This window comes from Amblyomma maculatum, chromosome 1, assembly GCF_055883805.1.
Source record: "Amblyomma maculatum isolate TAMU_Amacu chromosome 1, ASM5588380v1, whole genome shotgun sequence".
In the NCBI taxonomy this organism is placed as follows: Eukaryota; Metazoa; Arthropoda; class Arachnida; order Ixodida; family Ixodidae; genus Amblyomma; species Amblyomma maculatum.
The window spans coordinates 429,471,320-429,489,409 of record NC_139344.1 but is presented as its reverse complement, the minus strand read 5'-3'; the positions used below and the strand labels follow the sequence as shown (position 1 = coordinate 429,489,409).

Sequence of the window (18,090 nt, the reverse complement as noted above, 5' to 3'; positions counted from 1 at the left end):
ACGTGACGCGCGGTTTTGAACAGATTCGATTTCAGATTCTAGAGATGCAAGGCCAGGGGACGAACAAGGGTTTTATAAAGAAGCAGTTTTATTGAACTAAAAGAAAGGTTAAAGTTTCGGCGCAGGTACCCCAACATGCGGTTAGCATTGTTAGTAATAGATTCCACATGCAGATTCCAAGAAAGATTAGAAGTTATGTGCACACCAAGGTATCTATACGAAGACACAGTTTCAAGAGGAGTATTATTGAGGTTGTAATTAGCTACTTCATTGTTACGACGAGAAATACGCATATGTTTGCACTTGTTAATGTTAAGCTTCATGTGCCATAATTTACACCACTCTGAAACTTGGTTAATATCAGACTGAAGAACAGAAATGTCAGAGTCACTGTTAATTTCACGGTAAATTACACAATCGTCAGCAAAGAGACACACAGAAGAAGCAATGGTGTTAGGCAAATCATTAATATAAATTAGAAAAAGTAGGGGCCCTGGTACGGAGCCCTGGGGAATGCCTGCGCCCACTGGAGAGGAACGAGAGTTCCATTTATTTGCTGTCACGTATTGAGAACGGTTAGTGAGGAAAGACTCAAGCCACGAAACGATGCTAGGGTCGAGTTTGAGGTTACTTAATTTGAAAAGTAGTAATTGGTGAGAAACTTTATCGAAAGCTTTGGAGAAATCGAGGAATATACAGCCTGCTATGGAACCCCGGTCAAGAATGAAATGAAGGTCTTGTGACAAGCATAGAAGCTGAGTCTCGCATGAGAATGTTTTACGAAACCCGTGGTGGGAATGACTGAAGAACGAATTTGATTCAAGAAAATTGGCGAGATGAGAGCAGATGACATGTTCCATGATCTTACATGGGATGCTAGTAAGTGAAATGGGTCGGTAGTTATTAGAAGAATGTTTGTCCCCAGACTTGTGCAGGGGAACCACCTTGCCCACCTTCCAGTCACTAGGAACACAGCTACAGTCACAAGCACATGGGCAGCTACATACTTCACATTGGTCTCTGTAAGGAAACCGCAATGAAAGTTGCAAGCAAAATCTTTGCAAAGTGACAAGTGTGTTGTCCGTATTGTAGATACTCTTGCACTCGGTACGACTTGTAACATATGTGAAGTGAACCAATGAAGGCTTATGCTTTACAGTAAATCAATGTGCCGTCATAGACAGTGCCCAAGGTGCAGATTCAGCATACTTAATCTCTGCTTTGAGGGGTTAATGCACAAGTTTCGAGTAGCACTGAGCTCGCACTTCTTTGACGACAAGCTCAAATCTGTCGCATCTCGGGTATTGTAGCTGATATAAGTTCTTTCTGAAGGATTCCATGCAAGACATTACATGAGAGTTGGTAATAAAGCTTTCAAATTTCAGTGCCATGAAATACTCGCATACATGTACAAATTTTTTACATATACAGTACACATATATACAATACATATCACTTTTTTTTAAAATGAGTACATCACTAACACATGTAAAAATGACAAAGTGAAATTCACTTTACAGATTTCATTCCAAAAAGTTAGGAAAGACAATCTGTCGTAGAAAAGACAATGGCTGCAAACACCAACTTTCTATCTTGTCTGTGTAGATCAGCAATGAGACTGGTGATTTCGTTTCCAGTCATGACTTGGATATAGTACTGCCACAATCTATGCTCAAATCATTTGCACAACACCGACAGAGAAATAAGGCGTTGCAGCTCTATATAGCCTGTACATTGACTTCAGATTTACTTCAGCAGAGAAAGAAAGGCTCCTCTAGTCTGCTGTACATGAAATAGTGTAATTCAGTGCAAGTTCGATGCCTTGCACTGCAGCAGGGATTCTCAAACTGCATTTTGGGGAACTCTAGGGGTTCTTGGAACAGTTCCTAGAATCCCCAAGCACCTATGTTCATGCATGTCTTCATCCACTTTAGCCAGTTATTTTGGGACTAATGCTGTAGCTGCTTACAGCTATCTCACTATACAGTCAGTCATAACAGAATTTAAGTACTTGTTCATGTGCTGCGCAGCTTGCATACCCCTTTTACATATGTCGGCCAGCACCTTTTCAAGCCTCAGCCGCAGCGGTCGAATTTCGATGGAGGCAAAATTTTAGAGGCCAGTGTACAGTGCGATGTCAGTGCACGTTAAAGAACCTCAGGTGATCGAAATTTCCTGAGCCCTTCACTACGGCGTCTCTCATAGCCTGAGTCGCTTTCGGACGTTAATCCCCCATAAAACAAATATTTTCAAGACAGGCTCCGTGACCAAAGCTGGCCAGAACACAAATGAAACATGTTAGAAGCCGACTGCATTTTAGCGAAATGATTTGGTCTTCAAATGAGAAGGCTAAAGAGTTTGAGCACCCCTGCATTACAGTAGATCATGCATAACATACAAAACATTAAGAACACTACCATCGCTCATCGGTTTAGAATGGGCTCATGCATGAAATTATTGAGATAACAACAAATTTTCCATATCTTGTTCAGCTTCTCTGCCATAACATTAGGAAAGACAGCACGGAGTATTCTGAAGTTTTTAACTTCCCTGATGACACGCTCAACATGAATTCGCAAACTCGCTATCTGCCGTGTTGCTATCTCATCTGCCAGTGACAACTGCGAGCGGCCATTCAACATAGGTGGCATGTTTAATTCGACTCCAAGCTGACGGAGGTCATCTTCAATGAGGAATCCTCTATCCGCCATTACGCTGTCCCCTTCCTCGAGCAACTCACAGAGGCCACTGTGTCTCGTGATTTCTCGATCGGAAAGTCTCCCAGGTGCAAGATTTGACACGAAAGAAACGAAGCCGTTTGGAGTGATGCCAATGAGTCCTTTTGCAGTGTTGTGTCCTTTGTACGAGCTGAAAGTGTCGCTTTGCGTACTGTAATCAGACGGGTTCTCGATAAAAATTTCTGTGCAGTCCAGTACAATGCGTGTCGATGGGTACAATTCTTTAAAATTGTCTGGCATGAACATGTCCACTGTGTTACGGGATGGCCACATTGGTATCTGGATTAACATTTCAAACAAAAAATTTACCCAAAATGTGAACATTGCACTCACGGTTGACACAGACACTTTCAGGCGATATGCCAAATCCTGCTCCAGTAACCCAACCCGGAGCCTGCAAAGCACTGCAATGACCTGTTCTTTCATTTTCAGTGCTGGTGGCCTGCCAGCACCTGTTTTCAGTGTCTGGTACATGCCTTCAACATGTTCCAGAAACGCATCAAATTTTTCAAAGGAGTTAAACCCTGTATAAAACACTAGTCGCTTTTGATCTGAAACAAAACCGTGAACTTTTGAGACAAGGTTTTTTGTTTTTAGCTTCTCTTTAAGCGCCTCAACTTTCACATGGTGCAACTGAGCCTCCAGATCCTCAACCGTTTTCTGGAGCACAGATTTCTCTTTTCGAAGCAAGTTATTTTCATGCTCCAGTTTTCCACATACTTCGAGAAGGTGGTTGACTTTCCTTAGTGCGGCAGCAGATGCTGTGTCTGGAGGCCCCATGGAGTATGAATGCTCGGCACCTAGAAAATAAAAACTGTTTATTGATTTGCGAACAGTTAGGCCGTGCTTTAATACAGATTTCAGGGCTTGAAATAGTCACTTCAGCCCACAATGTGTGTTCTGAACCCTTGCTCTCAGCTTACACTGATATACAGACAACAAAGAACTAGGATGACAAAGCCATAGAGCCCAACTCTCTTTCACTCCACTGATCCACCTGTGCAAGCAGCTTACCAACCAGCATGGAACCATAGGTTTCATGCACCCAGCACATCAGCCAAATCTACACTGTATATGCATTTGGATAGCCTGACTTTTGTGTCATTTTTACAAGCTGTGGTGAAGGGAATAATGTCGCGGTGAAAGAAATGAAATGGGTAAGTTTCACAATGCGTGCACTGGTGGAAGAGGTACCGCGTTTATCAGAAAACTCGCTGAAGTAATAACACATGCACGGTACAAATCACTGATGACATGTCACAGAATACATGAGGTTATGCAACTCATAACATGTAGACTTCCCATGGCTAGCTGCAAAAGCTTGCGAAAAACTGGCTTCGCGGGAAAAAAGTTTGGTCCATTTATTAATATACCGGTCGCCACAGCACCCGTGGACCTCACAATGAGTGGGCGCGATAGGGGTCCGTTAAATGCGAAAAATAAGTTTTCATAGTGGAATGGAGAAAGTGAGAATTTTGAACCATCACTAACCTGTTTCCGTGCGAGACGAAGCCGGTGCACCGAAGGTCAGCTGGGTGGGCTCCTGGGAAACTACGTCGCTCTCTGCGTACAAACGCTTTGATGAAAATGCGAACACACAAAATCGAAGCCTCAGTAAAAAGATGGCACAGTTAAAGCGTCTCTTACGTTGATCGCATTGGGGCACGTCAACTACGTAGCCGATCTCCAACTCGTTCAGGACGAGCACAGGGCTGGCAGAGGCAGTTTGGGAGCTCGTCTTCTTGCGTTTCGCGACTGGAAGAGATTTGGCAGTAATGATAATATGCGATAACCGCCTGAATATATATATTTACCGGTATTAAAGGAAGGAGATAGTTGACTGATGACTTTATGAGGGAAAATTGTCGGCAACCGGTCCATATAGCCACGGCGTCCACTTGCGTTGAAGTGAGCTCCGCAGATCCGGTGGTGCTTAGAAGGTTGCCACAAAGAGAAGCGACCAGCACTTCCCTGGCGGTTGATTCTTCTCACCCACTCCTTTTTTTCTTTTTCATTTGCAGGGAACGCGTGAAATGAAACGTTCTTGTCTTTCAGCGTGTTGTTGTCGCAGCCAGGCACACAACAAGTCTGACCACCGCCTCGGCACTTCGACGACATCGCGCGCAGTAGTGGCAGCGGCCACTAAGTAACCCACAGGCACGTAACACTTTATATAACGCACCTGCAACCGCCCACCACCAAAAAATACACGAAATCTTAAAGCAATCGAAGCACGTACACACACACACCGCAGCTATGCGAACGCAGGAGGCAGGAAAGACGGGCGGTCGGTCGGCGTTCGCTCACTTTTCCCATAATGCGTCGCGCGCCCGCTAGGTTTTTTCGCGGCGCTGCGATTTCCGAAATGGTGCATTGTTGGCAAGTTTAACGGTCACATCCAGCACCTGGACGGCTTCCAGGATTTCTATGGAGATCTTGTACAGCTTGAACAGATGCTATAACTTCAGATACTGAATCTCCGTGCTGACTGTGATGGCGAGTTCACGTGGTGTGCAAGAAAGAGCCGCACACGCATAGACTATGCACTTGCCTCACAACGACTGGCTCAGCATGTCCAGGCGATACATGTGGATGAAATGGGCTATTAACGCCTAGGCAGTGACCACAACTGCACATGGATCACTATACCATCGTCCACGTGGAAGTGAAACCCTAGGAATAAGCAAAAGCCGGTCAAGCGATACCTGCCAGCAATTAAATACGAGGCTATCGCTGACGAACTGAAAAGTAGCCTGGCACAAAAATCTCAACAGCTACAATGCCCTCACGAACACCTTAAGGTGCATTATGCAAAAGCACGAAATCTACACCAGTTCACGCGGAGCTGTACGCCTCAAAGGCAGATGGGACGTTGAGCTTCAAACGGCACTTGCTGCAAGCAGAAAAGCCAACCGTCTACATCGCTGAGCCGTTAGAGAATGCTCCACCGGATGCCAACATGCCTAGGATGCATACCTTTAAAGGTCCACTGAAACGGCCACCAAGAACCCACTGATAAACGTGTTCAGTATGTAGGACAAATACTTTTGAGCACTAACCCAAAGTACAACTCCTTGGAACAAAGCAAGCGATTTATTATTAATTTTTAAAAACAGCGTTTTTTGAAATTTGAGGGCAGAGGAGTCGTCGTTTGGCGGCGTCGCATGGAACTATTTCCTTAACCCGTGATGTCACAGGTGAGCTGACTGGCAAGGCTTGCTAGAAGCTGCCATTCGCTGCAGCCGCTGCAGCCATGACGTCACGGACACACTTCCAATTGCTGCGAAAGTCGTCTGCTCGTGCTGTGCTCGAACTCTGTGCGGGCTGTTACACAGCTCGCCGCCCTTATCGGTTAGGCGGCCATTGCCCATTAAGTACAACAACCAAAGCGACGCAGGGATCGGCAGAACGAAGCTGCATTTACAAATATCTTATTTATATAACGTGGTTTCCGGAGTACCGGAGTGTCGTCCGATGAGGCGTCAACAGCACGGTCAAGCACCGCACGATGGCAGCGCCTCCTCGACCGCTGTAAACACCGCCGCTGTGGCTCCTCCTCCTGCATACCGTATGCGAACGACAGGGCGGATCGTTAGTACCGATGTCCGAAAGAAAGCGTGCTAAAATATGTTGCCGTCTGAAATACTGAGCCGAATATCAAGCATGAAGCCCTCGTGAGGATCGCTGACCAGCAGCAAATTGCTGGTAAGAGTGATAGCCGTGATACAAGTAAGTTTCTGCTCAAGCCAGCTGCTGCTGGTGCATTTCGGCTGATCCGATCTGCTCGTACTAGCTCTGCGATTAATGCGTCGCCAGAGTTAATCCTATAATTATTTTACTCCGGTAGGATAGGATTCACTATAAGGCAGTTTCATAAGTGGACGATTTACGACAGCGTTGATCAGTTCCAAAGCGCCGACCGCCGCGGCTTCAAAGCGAAACAATTTAGACCTAGCGACGACTAGGGACAGTAACGCACGGCGCCGTCATTCACCACGCTCGCGCACCCCACACCCACGATAATTGTGTAACGTACCTCAGCCTGCTCGCAGCATCCCGTGCTGCAAGCATTGCAATCTCGTGTACTTTCGTAGCTAAGGCCGCGCATTTTGACGTTCCGCTCAGCAACAAGCCGTTCAAACGATACTGCAGGCAAGACAAGGCTTCAGTACGCAATTGGTGCGCTGTCGGCCTTAATCGAAGACGTCGGGCGGCACCATATTCTATACATCGATCTTTAAACGTGATACAGTGGGCAAATGAATAACTTTGTGAATCAGACCCGCTCATACGTTTCGCGCACCCGGGCACCGACGAGTAGCCTCCGTTAACAGACGCCATCATAACCTTGATTAACGACGCAAACCGAGGTCGCCAAGCTCCGTTTGCAATAACCGCGGTTAGTGGTGTAACCATGGTTTGGTCCACAGTGTAACATGGGCTAACCACGGGTTCGCGGTTACACTAACTGTCGCTGCGGCAGCAAATGGGTTGACGCGAGTACGCCAGCGAGCGAGCGCGCGTGAACCGGAAGTTCGTCGAAGTGACGTATTTCTGGGCGGAGCTTTGAACCTGCTTGTATTCTTTATTTTTTTATGACTCCCTTCGGCGTGCGAGTTGAGAGGGAAAATTGGAAGGGTCATTTTTAATCGCCGATATCTCTGGTGTTACAGAAGCTAGATCGAAAAATTTTGCAGGAGAATGATGGGTGGTTCAATATCTATCAGTGTTATGGCGTTGATTACCCTTATTGGTGACCCATTTCAATGGACCTTTAATGCAAAGGGACAATGCATTGTACTCTTGAAATGAGATAATTATGCCCATTCATGAGCAACTAGCACGAAATATACTGCTTTAGGAGCTGCCCCGGGTGACATGCCCCGGGTGACTTACCCGGGTGACATGCCCTTCATCAGGCTGTACTGCAGATGGCTTGCTGTACTGGCGCAAAGTATAGCCGCAATCGCTTTACACTAAGCAGAAGACAGCGCAGGTGTCACGTGTCAAGCGAAGTTTGTAACCAAGTACATGTCTAAGCTCGAGGTTCAAGGTGCTTTGAGGATGTTTTTTTTTGCTTTAGTTTGCTAACAATGGCAGGTGCAACTAGAAAATATGATCGATATACTGGCTTCAACCTATACTAGCTATCGGAGCGAAGTCGAACCTCGTTACGACGAACACGGATATAGCGAACTAAATACGAGCTTTGGTTGGTCACGCTTTATTTTTGCGACATTTATTCTTCCATAACGAAACTGAAAACGTGAGATCCGCTGTGATATCTGCTGTAATGAAGAAATATTTGGTTTACTCAAGGCTCAGAACTCTAAAAGTAGCATAAAAAAACAATAAATATTGAAAGGTTATTCCCAACTGCACTCGTAGAGAAAGAGGTTGGTAAAGAGCGGACACTCGGCGAAAACTCGCTTCAGAAAATGACGCGCGACGTGTTGCGCTGCCGCCGATTGATGGATAGCGGCACCAGCGCGGTCAACCACAGCTTCCGATCAATGGACTGTACTTCAAAGCTCGTGCAGAAATTGTTCAATGAAAAATTTTGCTGCGCTCGCACAAAGGCAGAAGCAATTGCTTTGAATGTGCTTGCCGTCTGCAGAGGAAGAATTGAGGACTGACCTGCAAAAGACTAAATTCATATCAGTTTTCTGTGATGCGTCCAACCACAAGGATTTGAAGGTGCTGCCGATAATGGTGCGTTACTTCACCGCTTCTGCAGGAGTGCAGACGAAGCTCCTTGAGATTAACAACTTGCCAGGTGAGACATCAGCCATGGTGAGTCAGTATATTATGGATGCACTCGAAGCCAACCAAGTCACATCAAAACTGGTTGCTTTCAACGCCGACAACGTTAATTGCAACTTTGGTGGTGCTGCGTGAAACGGGAAGAACAATGTTTTCTCGAGGTTAGGTACAAGATTCTGTGGATCACAAGATCATTGGAATTGGCTGCGCTGCGCACATAGTACACACAACACCATCCAGACTGCTGCCGATTGCCTGCCATTGGATGTTGAGGCTGTGATTGTGAAAATCTACTCTTATTTTTACATCTACACTGTCAGGGTGGAGTCTTTCAAAGAGTTTTGCGACTTCGCATCAGTGGAGTACCAGCGGCTTCTGGGATATAGCAAGACCAGGTGGTTGGCATTGGTGCCAGCCATTGAGAGGGTCCTAAAGCTCTTTCCTGCTCTAAAGGCATATTTTTTGTCGATAGACAAGTGTCCCTCCCTCATTAAGTCATTTTTCGAAGACCCGTGTGGAGAGCTCTGGCTCTATTTTCTGCACAGTCAAGCTGCTATGTTTGAAGCTACTGTGTTCCAAATCGAAGGAGACATGAAGACAGCTGTTGAAGTCTACAGTGCCCTAAGCCAGCTGCAAACCAAAGTGCAAGAACGATTTGAGCAATCGTTTCTACCATCAAGTGTGCGCTCAAGGGCAACAGTGCTCGAAGAACAGGGAGAAGTCAGAAGAGAACAGGTAGTGAATACCGTGGGGAAGTTTTACGCAACGTGCGCATCGTGCCTCAACCGATGGTGTCAGCAGTTTGACGATGTCAGAAGCCTTCTATGTGCCTCGCTTGGGGCATCACCACGCTGGGATGATGTGCAGAAAACTGTAGAACTCATAGCTTCAGAGTTCAATCATGTCACTGTTGACGAGAATGCAATATTCGATGAGATCAACAATGTTTCACATTATGTGACCACTGAAAAAATTAAGGAATGGAAGACTCAGAAGACATCTGTGGGGAACGCTAGGTGGAGATTCTCAGGCATTTCGAGGAACGTGATGTGCCTTGTGAAAATCTAAAGGCAGTGTTGGAGTACTGCATGTGCCTGCCAGGTACAAATGCACCGGTAGAGAGGGTGTTTTCTCTTATGAACAAATTATGGACTGCAGAGAAAACACAGCTTAAAGTAGCCACACTAAAATCCATGCTTGTGCTTAAGGTAAATGTACGCATGACGTGCGAGCAGTACTTTGGGCATCTTTGCAAAAAGAAAGATTTGCTAAAGAAAATACATTCCAGCCAGAAGTACTAACAAAGGTAAATGGATAAACGTTTTGCATGGGCTGTTCAAGAAAACGAAAATGGCTTTCGCGTGTTTGAATACAAATGTATGACATCTAAATGGTCTTGTGCCTCCCCCCCCCCCCCCCCCTTCCCACTTTGGGGTCCACAGAATATGGTCACATTACGCTAGGATCCCCCCTCCAACTCTTCCGTGAGCCCAACACCGACAAACAAGTTCAACATACTTAAATATTCCATTAATTGAAACACTTATTAAGAAAAACAAACTCAAATAACTACCTTTTAATTGGCACCACCCGTTAAATAATAACATAGATTCCCCTCCTCATCCCCATTCTAATGACACCCCCATTAACCTTCTCACCTTAATAATTAACAAGATATTAAATAAAACCTCAAATTCCTTTGTCTTTTGCCCCCACGTGCGTATCCAACTTTTAAACTAATAAATATACAACGTCCATAATCACATATCCTTAAAGTGCAACTTCTTCTGAACACAACAACACTAAACTCGCACAAATCCCCCCACACAATACAAATCTACACTATTTTTCCCAAAATTTTCAAATTCGGACTTGGTCACATACCCCCAAGTGTGTAGCTAACTTTCAACTACACAACATTCATAGCCTGATATACTTAAAGCACACTCCTTGCCGAACAAAACAACACTAAATGCGCACAAATCATCCCACGCAGTCGAAAACTGCACTATTTTAATCTAAATTTCCAAATTTGGACTTAACCCCAAAACAACATTCAAGCTTACTCTACCATGAGGTTAGTAAAATCATCCCTAACTCTTCAAGACCGCAAGAACTGCTCTACTCTCTTCGCTACGACCTAAACAACACCCGAAACAACACATTCTGTCCACTTCAACTGTATTTCCAACAATTTATCCAAAGAAGTTCAACTTTGACTTAGTCAAATTCAACACAATTTTTTTTATATATTCATGCCTCTCAACTTACTCCCCTAAGTTGAGTTATACCACGTGTAGTCCATCGTCTATATCCCCGCTCAATTGCTCTCACTAAGTAATTTCTTTTTTATTTTTCCTTTTTTTGTCTAATCTTTACTAGTATTTTTTGCCTTGTTTTGTTTCATTGTGGGGGATTCCTTGATTTTCCCGAATATCGTCGTTGTCCGGACCGAACATTCAGTGTAAAGCCCACCATTAATAATGCCGCCACCACCAAAACTGACCCCAAATTACACCCTACTAAGCAAGAGAGGGGAGAGGACTAAGAGGCCCCAATTGGACACACCAGGGGGCAAGGGGATGGAGGACGAGACACCAGAGTTCCCACGACTTCAGGACACTCAGGCGCAGGCTTCTCAATCATCCTCATCACACAACGCCCAAAGGAAACCACCCAAACCACCCCACACAAAAGTAGAAAATCACGAAAGCTCTGACGAATCGGATGAACTCACCAGACCAACACTACAATCAGGCACAAATGTACCCAACCAAAGGGCACAGACAGAGGAGAGAACAGCCTCCCCAACCACACATGAGGAGATCACATCCTCATCGAAAACGATACTGAGCTCAACAAGGCACTGGCCTCGAGCAGAGCCCACGGGCTGGAAAGAAAGCATTCCTCCAAGCTGCTGCTGGCCTTTAACAACATCAAGGTGGCGCTGATAACAGCTTCTCTGAGAAATGCAGAACTTGCAGGGGAGCTAAAGGCCCACGTTGAACAAAAAACAGCTGCCACATCCCTTCAGAACAGCGAGAGAACTCCGAACAAACAGGAAGGGCCTTCTCCTACCCCCACACAAACCTTAATCATTAAATCGAAGACTCCCTCCGGAACTAATGCAAATGCAATCGCCACATTATTCAGAGAACCTTCGACCCAGCAGAGTTTGGACTCAGTGAGGTGGAGATGAGGATCGCAGCAGACAAGGTGGTGGTTCAGTCCAACAGCTCACAGGGTCTAACCAAGCTCCAGAAGGCTATAGAAGAGAACCCAAGAGCGCACGAATTAACCACCCTCACCCCAAATCCCAAGAAGCCCATGTTTAAAGTGGTGGGACTCCCCAAAGATATGAAGGGGGAGGAGATCATCCCCCTTTTCAAGCAAAACAACCAAACCATCAACCCCGAAGCTGAGATCGCCATCTCAGGCGATTATGTCAACTCTACCAACAGAAGGGTAGTAACAAACCAACAGAAGGGTAGTAACAATCGCAACAGACATCCAAACTTATAACATTCTCAAGGAGAAGAAGTCCGTAAGGATAGGTTGGATGACCATATCCAGCCTACCTTTACATAAACATCCCGCACTGCAAACAATGCGCCACATATGGTCAAGTGGCGAAGCACTGCCAAAGCAGGACACGCAAGTGTACCAATTGTGCAGAAACCACATCACCCAGACGAGTGTAGGTCGGACACAGCCAAATGCAACGTCTGCTACATGGCAGGGCATCGCACAATCAACCACCCAGTCGGGTCCAGATTCTGCCACTCCCTACAACAGCTCCAGAGCCAACAGGAGGCACGCTGGCAATAAGCGAGTCAGTCTACCTAAAGGGAATGGCCAACCAGCAACCAGCTCCAGAGCCAACAGGAGGCATGCTGGCAATAAGCGAGCCAGTCTACTTAAAGAGAATGGCCAATCAACAACCGACTGCACAGGGCACACTCTCCGACAACACTCGATCATCACACACACTACACACACACTCTACACAACACACAGAACACTCACAACACAACACACTACATACACTTAAAATAGTACAAGCCACTTTGGCACACTCATCCAAGGCAAATGAACTTCTTCATGTTTCTCAGAAACAACACTTTCAGGACATATCACTCATCCAAGAGCCATACTACCACAACAACAAAATTACATCATTCACATTAAAAGACAAAATTCTAGCATCTGATCAGGCCCCTAAAACTGCAATCATAATACAGAACAAAAACATCCAAATTTTTCCACTCAAAGTCACACAAACACTTATAGCAGCATGCATTACATGGAACCAATGACAGCTTCTAATTATAAATGTATACGCACCTCCAAAAGAAAACATTGAAACTCATACATCTGAATTAGAACTAATACTCCAACAACACAAAGAACACACTTTAATAGCAGGAGATTTCAAAGCAAAAAAACCCTATATGGGGGGGTGCAATAGCAGATGAAAGAGGGGATGCAATAATCGAACTTCTAAATGCATATAATCTGGCCATCCTTAACTCTCCTAATTCCCCTCCAACATTCGAAACAACAAATGGACGCAGCTTATTGATGCGTTATTGGTGAAATAAATGAAAAAATCCAAAAAAAAAAGGTGCTCAAAGCTGTCAAAATGCTCAGAATAAAATTACAATGTGTGGGGGTTTAAAGGGGGAATGGTATTCCGTCCCGCTCCTACTCCGCAGGTGCAGCGTCCTCGCTGGCGACCCGTGGAGGGGAACAAAGGGACAAAGGACGGAGACGACACATAGTTAATACTCGAATGCTATTTATTGCACTTGCAAATAATACAGAGCATGCCGGCTAGCTATACATCAACAGGGTTTTCCTTGGAAGGGCAAGGCTACGTAAGAAGGGCTTTTGACTCATCGGCTAAGGAATGGGGGTGCGATTTCGGCGGCGGACATTTGAACGCGCCGTGAATATGGCGGCCGGGATCTCCCATGCGCGCCGCATTCTTCGGACAAAGCCATACCACGGCGTTTGCCGCGGGAGGCGGCGAGAGCGTGCGGTATTTACCGGTCGCTTCGCCGTTGGGAACCAGAAGAAGGGCGGTCGTGCACAACGGGTCCTCCCGTGTGCGCTGCGTACTCCGTGCCCGCTATCCCCCGGCATTTGCCGGGAGAAGCGGCGGGAGACGACCGCTGTCGTTGCTGGCTGGATCCAGAATCTCTCTCTCGTCTTCTCGCGGGAACCCGCGTAGACGTCTTGGTGGCGCACCCATCGCTGGTCTCCTTCCCCCAAGGGGAGGTATTTACCTCCTCTCCCAGCCGGCGCTGCCATGAAGCTCGTTGGGGTGGTGGTGGTCGGCCGCGGCGAAGGGGGAGGAAACTGGTTTTCCACATCCCTCCCTCCTTAAATGTTCACCTATGGTTGTCGAGAACTGCTCCTTGGACGCCATCCGCGAGGTAAACACCAGGCTTAGCAGGGCGATCCAAACGTTAGTGTCATCCGACGAGCAGCAAGGTGAAGGGGCCCCCGCGGTCCATCGGCAGGTCCCAGAAGCCAGCGTGACGGGAGGGTGTTGTTCCCGCTGACGCACCTTTGTTGACAGGCAGGGGGTTGGCCTCCCCTCCCGTTAAGCCGGACTGGTTCCGTGAGACTCCGAGCTTCGGTGATTCACGGCCGCAGGGCAGCAGGCAGGAACGTAAACAATGGCAGCAGGTCCAGGCGGCTTCACTTCATATCTGCACAACCCTCCGGATCTCCAAAAAGGTTGAATAAATTGAGCAAAATGACCATTTGGTAAAATGCGGGCCAATGCGAGTGCCAAACAATTTTATCCAGCACCGCACTGCGTTCCGTTAATCCGAACGAAGCACGGGCATTCGCGGTTCGTTCGCCGGCATAATAATCTGGTTCCACAAAATTTCCGATTTTCCTTCTCAGCCCAAAAATACCAAGTTCATTTGAACGAAGTTAGCTTTCTCTAATTAAGCGAGATGTTCGGCTACAGCGAGGTCAATATAAAACAAGCAAAACGCATTTGCGCATGCTGTATGCCACGGTTATACTGTCCTCCGACGTGCGACAGGCCGCTCCCAAAAAGAGCCTTAAGCCTATTCGCTCTAGCGCTAAGGACAATAGCTATAACGCAGCGCCGCGAGGATGTGCATCTCCACCAAGGAACCCAGGGTGACCCTACTCGCTCGCTGCCATCCAAAGGCAACTTCTGAGCGAACGGCGCCCACCGCAGCCAGCGGTGTCGGAGCATCCCGGTGCTTTCTGGCAATCACAGCTGCAATACCAGTCAGCCGATTGCGGCACCTGGCTCCCAGAGCCAAAGAGATAGAAGAGGGAATATTTACAACTATATACAAGAAAAGTAGGGCCACCGTCCCGGCTGAGGCACTCACTCGCTTCCGGCGTGCTGTTCTCCGTGGACGGCTCGGTCTCACGCTCCATGTACAGACCTCGCAGCTGCACCTCTCAAAGGTCTAGGCACACACATAAACACACACAGGCACACACACACACTCACAAATATACATGCACGACCATTTGTTCTCGCTGCAACTCCTCCCAGCTCGCCGACAAGAAAGCATATTAGCCTTGCTAGCATAGCGATGTCAGGTCAGGCCTAATGTTAAAAGTCCGGGCAGGCACTCCACGCCGCGAACTGACTATCGTCCTTTGTCCCTAGGGAGGGGTAACTAGCTCAAGTGCTTCTGCACGAGAGAACCACGTTGAGGCGCCATTGTGGGGGTTTAAAGGGGGGAACGGTCTTCCGCCCCGCTCCTACTCCGCAGGTGCAGCGTCCTCGCTGGCGACCCGTGGAGGGGAACAAAGGGACAAAGGACGGGGACGACACATAGTTAATACTCGAATGCTATTTATTGCACTTGCAAATAATACAGAGCATGCCGGCTAGCTATACATCAACAAGGTTTTCCTTGGAAGGGCAAGGCTACGTAAGAAGGGCTTTTGACTCACCGGCTGGGGAATGGGGGTGCGATTTCGGCGGCGGACATTTGAACGCGCCTTGAATATGGCGGCCGGGATCTCCCATGCGCGCCGCATTCTTCGGACAAAGCCATACCACGGCGTTTGCTGCGGGAGGCGGCGAGAGCGTGCGGTATTTACCGGTCGCTTCGCCGTTGGGAACCAGAAGAAGGGCGGTCGTGGACAACGGGTCCTGCCGTGTGCGCTGCGTACTCCGTGCCCGCTATCCCCCGGCATTTGCCGGGAGAGGCGGCGGGAGACGACCGCTGTCGTTGCCGGCTGGATCCAGAATCTCTCTCTCGTCTTCTCGCGGGAACCCGCGTAGACGTCTTGGTGGCGCACCCATCGCTGGTCTCCTTCCCCCAAGGGGAGGTATTTACCTCCTCTCCCAGCCGGCGCTGCCATGAAGCTCGTTGGGGTGGTGGTGGTCGGTCGCGGCGAAGGGGAAGGAAACTGGTTTTCCACAAATGCTTGAAGATGCTAAAAAAAAAATTAGACTACCTGATCAATCATTTGATATACAGTGGAATCCACTTACATCGATACCAGATATAGCGATATATCGGTTATAACAATCAAATTATTTAATTTATGCTCAGAATAAAATTTATTTAATTTTAATTTATCAATTTAATTTAATTTAGCAATTTAATTTATCAATTTTCCCATTGCCCCTATGTAAAAATAAACCACATATAACGATACGATTATCGGCGATATAACGGATACAGCGATAGAATTTTGACCGCCTGGAAAATATTTACTAGAAAATTTCGTATGAATGTTTGCGAAAAAAAATTTAATTATTTGAAGAGAATGACGTGAAAAGTGCGCCATCATCATCACAATTGCTGGAAAGAGAAGGTGGGGAGAAGGGGAGCGCTTGCTTGGCCGCCAGACTGTTGGCGACCGCCGTGCAAAGGGTGCGGCCGTATTGCCATCGTATTGCCATCGCCACTATCGCACGATTGTACTGTCAGCAGCAAAAGATTGCGGGATCTCCAGCGCGTGACAGAGCAACGAAAACTGCGTCTGAAGCACACTTTGCGCACGCCTGTGCTTCCCTTCGCTATCAAGCATGCTATGGTGTCACTCGCTTCCCCGGGATCCACTTTTGACACTCGTTGCCATCCCTGAATCGCTATGTCACCATCGCTGCACAGGGCGGAGTGCAAAAGGCACCGCGAACACTGCCCATCGCAAACTGGCGGAGAAAATCACAAAGTGCCTCATCGGCTTCTGTGAGTCTGATTTTGCTGCTGACAGTATGTGGAAGATGGCGCTGACTAAGCGAAAGGCGATCTCTCTCGAGGTAAAGCACCAGATTCTCCAGGATTTCCGGCAGGGCTTCAAGGTAAGAAGCCTTACTAGAAAGTATGAGCTTTCGCAGTCGACGATTTCGGCAATTATCTAGACTGATGTCCTCGAGAAGGCCGGCTACAGCGGCCACGACGACCAGTGAAAGAGGGTTAGAGACCCTTCGTACAGCGATGTAAAAGAGAGTCTCTACCAGTGGTTCCTGAACGCTCGCAACCGGAATGTTTGAATCACAGGACCGATTTTTTCTGCAGAGGCAAAGAGCTTCGTTTTGCTTGTGGGATGTGAAAACTTCAAGCCCAGCGGAGGATGGATCCAGATTCAAAGATTGCCACGGCATCGTTTATAAAAGCGTGGTCGGGAAGACTGCCTCGCTGGGCGTGTCGACGAAAGAGGAGTGGCTGGCGACAAAACTGTCCGAGCTGTTGAGACAGTGATGTTCTACGAAATGCTGTCTTCAAGGACGCACGCTCTCAAAGGGGACCCGTGAATCGGTGGAAAGCATAGCAAGGTCCGAGTGACTTTGCTTTTGTCCGCCTGCATGGACGGTAGCGAGCGTCTCAAGCCGTTTGTGATTGGGAAATGAGCACATATGCACGGGAAAATGCATGTGTGCTCTTTTGCTTTATTTCTTTTTTTTTTGGCGGTCCAGATATAACGATAAACGGTTATAACGATCGAATTTTCCAGTTTTTCTCAATATTGTTATAAGTGGATTCCACTGTAACTGACAAAAATGAAAAATGAATTGGTGTCAAACGGCAATGTTCACTGATGTTAAGTGTAGCTGTATAAGAAAAATTAAAAATAAAGTAAAAAGTTGAAATCTCATCTACGCGTGTCAAACTGTCGCGTCATACCCTAAACGACGGTGCTTAATTTTTTTTTCTTTTGCTTTTAATCCCTGCATGGGTTATTTCTGCTGGGCGTGTCGCGAGTCCGCAATAATTCATATATAGCGCGCCATAAAAGAATGAAAAGTTTAACACATACTGCCAGCTATAGATAAAAGATCCTGATTGTTTATATTTTGTTCATTGTGCGCAGTTCTTAAATCGAGATGGAGTCCGTGTAGAAATCACAATGGTCGATGGCGATACGAACTTAACAGAGATATAGAATGTTTAAAGGCCCGGATAGATAGATGGCAGTGGGAATTGTGGCCGTGCAATGCTTTTAACAGAAAATAACAGCCATGTCGAGTGCAAAATTTATTAGACCCATTTCATATTTTGCTTGCTTTTCTTATCAGTATGCGGGTCCCATACTTTTGGATAGGCGATGTAGACATTCAGTTTAA

The 18,090-nt window shown here is 46.9% G+C and overlaps 1 protein-coding gene across 1 annotated transcript; it reads right to left on the bottom strand.

The window, feature by feature from the left end:
- Nucleotides 1–1,575: 1,575 nt before the first annotated feature.
- LOC146209350 (uncharacterized) lies at nucleotides 1,576–5,103 on the bottom strand. Its single transcript, XM_084599741.1, has 4 exons — nucleotides 4,553–5,103; nucleotides 4,386–4,493; nucleotides 4,230–4,301; nucleotides 1,576–3,538 (listed from the first exon to the last, which is right to left on the bottom strand). The coding sequence occupies exons 1-4, from the start codon at nucleotides 4,854–4,856 to the stop codon at nucleotides 2,424–2,426; spliced, it is 1,599 nt and encodes a 532-aa protein (XP_084455867.1). The 5' UTR covers nucleotides 4,857–5,103; the 3' UTR covers nucleotides 1,576–2,423.
- Nucleotides 5,104–18,090: the final 12,987 nt, after the last annotated feature.

Excerpts from the sequence above, each read along its gene's own strand:
- LOC146209350 (XM_084599741.1), bottom strand. The coding sequence starts at position 4,856 with ATGTCGTCGAAGTGCCGAGGCGGTGGTCAGACTTGTTGTGTGCCTGGC. Across the intron at positions 4,494-4,552 it reads ATCTCCTTCCTTTAATACCG|TCGCGAAACGCAAGAAGACG; the intron begins GTAAATATATAT and ends AATCTCTTCCAG. Across the intron at positions 4,302-4,385 it reads CGTGCCCCAATGCGATCAAC|AGAGCGACGTAGTTTCCCAG; the intron begins GTAAGAGACGCT and ends GTTTGTACGCAG.